The sequence below is a fragment of the Bidens hawaiensis genome, unplaced genomic scaffold (genome assembly GCF_021521415.1).
Source record: "Bidens hawaiensis isolate Kalapana, Puna unplaced genomic scaffold, B.hawaiensis_p1.1 tig00019080_1, whole genome shotgun sequence".
Taxonomy (NCBI): Eukaryota; Viridiplantae; Streptophyta; class Magnoliopsida; order Asterales; family Asteraceae; genus Bidens; species Bidens hawaiensis.
This window is the reverse complement of record NW_027492897.1, coordinates 423,949-430,859: the sequence shown is the minus strand read 5'-3', so window position 1 is coordinate 430,859 and position 6,911 is coordinate 423,949. Positions and strand designations below refer to the sequence as shown.

General features: G+C 35.1%; 1 protein-coding gene across 1 annotated transcript; it reads left to right on the top strand.

The window, feature by feature from the left end:
- The first annotated feature begins 2,595 nt into the window (after positions 1 to 2,595).
- Positions 2,596 to 3,931, top strand: LOC143557675 (nudix hydrolase 17, mitochondrial-like). Its single transcript, XM_077046691.1, has 4 exons — positions 2,596 to 2,701; positions 2,816 to 2,927; positions 3,023 to 3,235; positions 3,325 to 3,931. The coding sequence occupies exons 1-4, from the start codon at positions 2,607 to 2,609 to the stop codon at positions 3,439 to 3,441; spliced, it is 537 nt and encodes a 178-aa protein (XP_076902806.1). The 5' UTR covers positions 2,596 to 2,606; the 3' UTR covers positions 3,442 to 3,931.
- Positions 3,932 to 6,911: the final 2,980 nt, after the last annotated feature.

Genomic DNA, 6,911 nt, shown 5'->3' with positions numbered 1-6,911 from the left:
CCACAAACGTTATTGTATACTTTACTTAAATAATTGCTCGATTTGGTGTTATATGCTTACATGCTTATATGCCTATGTGTTTATCACATTTGGTTGGTGGAACTATAAATCCTAGTCTATTTGGCAACCCCTTATAGCAAGGTGTCGTTAATGTATGCTTATTAACGATAACGATAACTATAAAATCCTAGACTATTTGGCATCCCCTTATAGTTATATGTCGCTAACGTAATTCTATTAGCGATTTTATCTTTTTATCCAAGTTATTGTTATTATTTATTGTTTCCTATACAAGTTGTGGAATTTTCTTATTATATACATACTTGTTCAAAACTTATGAATTGCTTACCAACCTTTGTGTTGAAAAACTTTATTTTTATGAAATGTTACTGGTTTGCATTTAGGTTGATTATGGAGCTTGAAGAAAACGTCACAAATACCTTTAGGATATTAGCAAAATGAACAATATCTGATTTGCTATATTTTGTTATATTTGTCTTATGAATATTGTTATGTGACATTTGATGATGTGAAATGAAATAAGTTTGTTTAAATATTGTCGCTTTAAATAGTGTCACGAGCTTATGGGCAATCGTTACATCCCGTCATGTTCCGTCGCCTTTGGTCGGAGTGTGACACTTATGGATAAAGACATGGTCTCTTTAGATCCCACTGAATTTCATTCAGAAGAGAAGCGTAATAAAAATTGATTCGATTCTTATAAAAGAAAGATAGGATTAACCGAGGTTGTTCAAGAAGGCATAAGGCAACTCAACGGTATTAACGTGGCAATTGCGGTTATGGATTTTCAATTTTTTTAGGGGGGGGGGGGTAGCATGGGGTATGTAGTTGGGGAGATCATTTGATTGAATATGCTACTAAAGAATCTCTACCTCTTATTATAGTGTGTGATTCTAGAGGGGCACACATTCAAAAAGGAAGTTAGAGCTTGATGCAAATGGTTAAAATATTTACTGCTTTATATGATTATCAATGGAATACAAAGTTAGTTTATGTAACAATCCTTACATCTCCTACTACCGGTGGGATGACAACTGGTTTTGAAATGTTGGGGGATATCATTATTTTGAGCTCAATGCCTACATTGCTTTTATGGGTAAAAGATTAATTGAACAAGCATTGAATAAAGCAGTACCCGACGATTCACAAACAACTGAGTATTTATTCCATAAGGGCTTATTTGATTTACTCTAAAAGTGTTTCGGAGTGAGTTATTTCACTCCACTCTTTTTTCCTTCAAATCAAAATTAACATTAAGTTCAATTCTTTTGTGCAAACAATTATTTAGTTTATTTGTTTATCGGAGTCCAAGTAAAATTTAGAAGAATGAGATTTTTTTTTGACATAAAATCTAATTGTATAAAGAATTCAAAATTCACATAAAATTAAAAACCCGCCCACTCATAAACCCCGTGGAGAGCGCGACGTGATGCCATTGTCTAAATCAGAAACGGATATAAATATCATCCGATTATAGCATATCATTTTTATGCTACATCTAATACTCTTTTACTCTTTCAAAATTTATATATGTTGGAATTCGGTGACACAAAAATATATCCTCAACAGTCAAACTTGACAAGACTAACGGGCAACCCACCCACTGGTTCCAGTAAAATGTTGGTGATTTTAATGTCATCGGAGCATTTTTGGGCAATCAAGATTCATTTAAAACCATATGATAAAAACAAGAAGTACATTAATTCAAGTTAGATGTGAAATGTACGCTTGATCAAATATATTCTATTTTCTAATGCTAAGTACATCTGCAAAAGAATGCATCGATACAAGTTGGAAATTACATCAGCTAACTTCCTATATGGAGGAATCATTTGGTTCGAATTTTACATATTAAAGCCTTCCTTTTGTGTAAACTTGTTGTCTTATTCGATTATACTAAAACCTAAAAAAGAATTAAACGTGATTCAAAAAGATATCTAGTCACAAACCACATCCAAAAACACTACAGAGTACAAAAATAAAACGCTACCATCTCTAATCCCCGTGTCAAGAGTTCTTGTTTCATTCATCAACACAAATACCACACATCTCAAATACCACCCTATTTTAATAAAAAAACTCCACATAAAGTGAGAAAACCTACGTATCTATATTGATATGTGTGCTGACAATTACGTCCAAAAATCAATTTTGTCACCACCTCTATTTGATATGTTGGGCTCTTAGCAAGGTTTATCACTTTATTGTGCGTCATTGTCATGCAATGAAATCTGGAAGCCGGTAAACATGACATAAATCTATGGATTAATTTAGCTGCTTGCCAAATTACTACGACTATATCAAGTGTATCAATTATTAATAGCCGGCTCCACGTGTCAGTGCCACTTAACTTCCCACCGGCATGTGTCAGTCAGCCACGTCAGCTTTAATTTTATTTTTCAACTTCTTGGTCATTTCCATTTATACCCCTTTACATCCAGGTCCCACTGGGCCCCACAGCCATCATCTATCTAGATCTATATATTGGCATCTTGTTTTTGTGTTTCAACAGAGATTTCTAGTAAGTTTTTCTTCTCTGCTATTAATATTATTTTTCTCATATATTTAATTTGAAGAAAGAAAAGATGGTTGGCATGTTAGTTGTTCCTCCGGTTCCGGCACCGGCTCGGACCGGCCGGCAACTGCAGCGTTACAACGGCCTTCAACGTGTAGTAGTTGGGTTAGTGTTATTTTCTCAAATCATTTCACTTATTAGTTAGTAAACAACATTAAAATCAATAGAGAAAGACTTAATAATAATATTTGTCTAATAATTGATGTAAATATTATGCAGATGCATACCTTACAGATTGAAAAGTAGCATAAAGGCATCAAGCATAGAAGATGCACTTGAAGTGCTTGTGATCACTACTCAAAGAAAAGGCAAAGGAGTTTTATTCCCTAAGGTAATTTATTTTTACTTTAATAATAATGTTTCTTAATTCAATTGTACGTTTATATGAATTTTTTGTACTAACACATATGGTTAAATCTTTAACAGGGTGGTTGGGAATTGGATGAAGAAATCGAAGACGCGGCTCAACGAGAAACAATCGAAGAAGCCGGAGTATTGGGAACGGTTGGAGGCGAATTGGGCAAATGGTGTTTTAAGAGCAAAGGCAATGATGCATATTATGAAGGTCATATGTTCCCTTTATATGTGGAGATTGAACTTGACCAATGGCCCGAGAAAGACATTCGCCAAAGATATTGGGTAGGTTTTAAAACCCGAAAAGATTCGAGCTTTCGTAAGTTGGTTAATAAGGTTTTGTGCTTACAAATATTTGAATTGGTGTTGTTCAGGTGAGTGCAGCTAAAGCTAAAGAATCTTGCCAGTATAGTTGGATGAGAGAAGCACTTGACATGCTTGTAACCCGACTCGAGTCAACCACGAATAAGCTGGATGATCTAACTGTTTGATTAAAAGACCTTGATTTGTATATAGAAAGGTTAAAACATACTTGAAGATTGCACTTTTTGATCAGAAGACAGCTTTTGATTATCACCACAATTCACAAACACTTGCAAATTGCAATTTCAAGAAACCAAAGAAAATTACGGACATGTGGAATGTATAACCCGCGGCTCGTGTTACAAGTTATTCCTTTTTTTCCATAACCTTGTTATGGTTTTTTTGTAACATGAAGCCTTGGGAGACATTGCATGCCCTTTAAAGCTTAAGAACTTTGGTGCATCGGGTCGATCCGCGTGTCAGCAGTTTTTTCGTGGATCTGGAGAACATGGTTTATGATCAATGGAAGTATGATTAAGTGACAGATGAATTTGTTATCATGTTGTATTTGGTCATGTTATGTGTATTAGGCTGTCTTTTTTTGTTCAATTTTAATTTAGGATGTAATTGTGTTAGGTACTTAGGCATGTAGATGTATCCATTTACTTACTTTATCAATCAATCAACCCGAATTAATCAATCCGAAGCTGTAGAGCTATTTACTCGTTTCCGACTAGTCATACGTTTTCTTTTTATAAAACAACTTTGTTTTTCTAATCAAAATAGTCTAGTGGCATGGCTTGTTTCTGTTTGTCTTTCATTTCAATGTAAACAATACTATTTAATAAATGAAAAATTCATCAACCAATGAATCTTCATAAGTTGATAACCTATATGTATCATGTTACATGTATGTCTTTCTGTCGTTAGGAAAAACGACTAGATTCAATTGATCCAACTTGAAACAATATAATATAGTATTATGCATGGAAATTTGCCTAATTATCCTACTAATAATTTTGTAGAACATGACAAAGTGAGTTGAATCATTAATCAATAGAAAATTTGAAACATCACATCTGATAAAAAAATGAAAGGGATATAACATTATTATAGGTAGGCGTGGTGGGATGGAACTGTTAACTAAAAACTAAAATGTGAGGTCATATTAATGTATATCACCAACTACCAAGTCGTCGCTTGATTGGAAGTGGTCGTCCACTACTTCTACTTGTCACGATTTATTTCCGCACATAATGGTAGCCGCTAACTCATCTTCTTTCCTCCGCATGATACCTTACCTTGCCTATACACGTTAAAACAGTTGTCTAACGTGAGATGTGGACTAGTAGACTACAACATCTTGGGTTTATATATTGATTAGTTCGAACGGTCCACAAGTTAACGATATAACTTTTTATAAGGCTAAAGTAGTGATTCATATTAGTAATCTATGTGTTTTATGGCCCTTACAATACGAAACACTGTTATAATTTATACCAACAAGGAATTCGTGCCTTTGAAATGACGAAACCAAGGACTAAAATTTATAGATTCTCATATCGCAAAAATTCCATTAGAATTTCATTATATAAAAAAAGTGGGGTTGAAGAAACAAGGTGAGCTCCATCTTTCCGGTCATTGGGAAAAAAAAAATAAATTTTGATGAAGAATAACATGATTTTTCATTTGAAAATATGAGTTTTCCTACCGATTGTGAAATGAAAGTTACGATAGATTTCTATTAGTTACGGCCTAGATGCCAGAAAAATAATGTATAATGCAAATACCATAAAAACCATTATAATTTTTGTTTTTTCTTATTAAAGTGTTTTCTTAATTGGTATGTATCCTTTAATAATTTAAATAGAAAATTGCTGGAAATCTTGTATTAATAATCAACAGAAATAATGAAACAATCAACAGAAATAATGAAATCTTGTATTAACACAATTCCCTTAAACAGATTCTCGGTCTGTTCCCAGGGTACTCCGGTTTGAAACAGAATCGGTGCTCTGCCGGACTCGGACACTTGCCTGAAACGAAATCGGAAATAACATTGTTGCAGTAGGAAGAAGATGAAGTGTGTTTGTTTGGTGTGTCTAAACTGAAGAGCTGGTCTTGTTTATATAGCCATACAATCACAATAATGATAATCAATATTATTAATGACCATTAAATAATAATATCAAATAATGGCCATTAGTGCAGATTATAAAACTGTAAATCATTATCATTCTCTTAATGATTATTAATTGTATTGACTAGACCAATTTGAATTTCAAAAACAAATTCAAAAAATCGTTTCACGCGGGCTCGGGTTTTCGGAATTGCATTCGTGTCCGCGGGATGTGCGGGCACGCACGAGTTCAATGAATTTCTAGTCTAGAAACCCAAATTTGCACCCCCCCATGCGTGCGTAGGACTTGTGGTAAAACATGTCATAAAGAATTCAAATGGGTGTAAGGGCTCTACCTTATAAACCATTCATTAATTTGTTCCCAATCCGATGTGGGACAAATATTACCACTTCCTTCACTCACACACTTTAAACTTCCAACAATCCCCCACATGAATGGAGGTCGAAACAACAACATTATTCCGATTAGATTTCAGCAGTTGAATCTTACATACAATAGGTAGGTGTTATCCTTTGAAACTTTGCTTATGAAGCATACTTAGCCCACTGGCTCTGAGTAGACTGTGATGTCTTTGAACTCGTCTGCCATTTTGTAGACGACAATACACTTCACACAAGACTCTCCCTGACAAAGTCAAGTCCTCATAGTTATGTTCGTTATGGTCATGAACATGCACCTGGTTCTGCAAGAGCTATTAAGTGTTGTGCCCAACAACACCCTTCGAAGCGACCCCACTTCTCTCTCACATAGGTGATTCACCATGTATGACTACCTTGGTCGAATCATTAAAAGCCATATGCTTAGCCTCACACTTGTCACTTTTAGGAATGGACTAGGAAGGTTACCTTGCCACGTGGTAAACTCCCTCTTAAAATTGTAGGGTTATCCACCCCCCCCCCCATACACACAGTGACCGCACTAATTTATACAATTAGGTTTTCCTATTGAACTCAACTCTTGGGATCTCCAGTCTGTTGAGTTAGGTTTCCTTCGCATGAACTTTAATTTTTCAAGGGCTTCAGTCCCATTCCCATGGACGAATTCTGAACTAACTCTCTACTTAGGCCTTTTGTTAGCGGATCCGCAATATTATCCTTTGACTTCACATAGTCAACAGTGATAATTCCAGTAGATATTAGTTGTCGTACCGTATTATGTCTACGTCTAATATGTCTATTCTTACCATTATACATTGTGCTATGAGCTCTGCCAATTGCCAATTGGCTATCACAATGTATACAGATGGCCGATGCCGGCTTAGGCCATCTTGGTATATCCTCAACAAATTGACGTAACCATTCTGCCTCTTCGGCCGCTTTATCTGGGACGATAAAATTCTGATTCCATCGTGGATCTAGCTATAATCGTTTGTTTAGACGATTTACACGATATAGCAGTACCTCCAAGTGTGAATACATACCCACTTATTGCTCTGGAATCATTCGTGTCAGATATCCAATTTGCATCACAATGTCCTTCGACAACTACTGGATATCTGTTATAATGTAACCCGTATT

What these genes read in the sequence shown, in the direction of transcription:
- LOC143557675 (XM_077046691.1), top strand. Translation starts at nt 2,607, where the DNA reads ATGGTTGGCATGTTAGTTGTTCCTCCGGTTCCGGCACCGGCTCGGACC. An exon ending in CTTCAACGTGTAGTAGTTGG is followed by an intron (nt 2,702 to 2,815) that starts GTTAGTGTTATT and finishes AATATTATGCAG; the next exon opens with ATGCATACCTTACAGATTGA. An exon ending in AAGGAGTTTTATTCCCTAAG is followed by an intron (nt 2,928 to 3,022) that starts GTAATTTATTTT and finishes AATCTTTAACAG; the next exon opens with GGTGGTTGGGAATTGGATGA.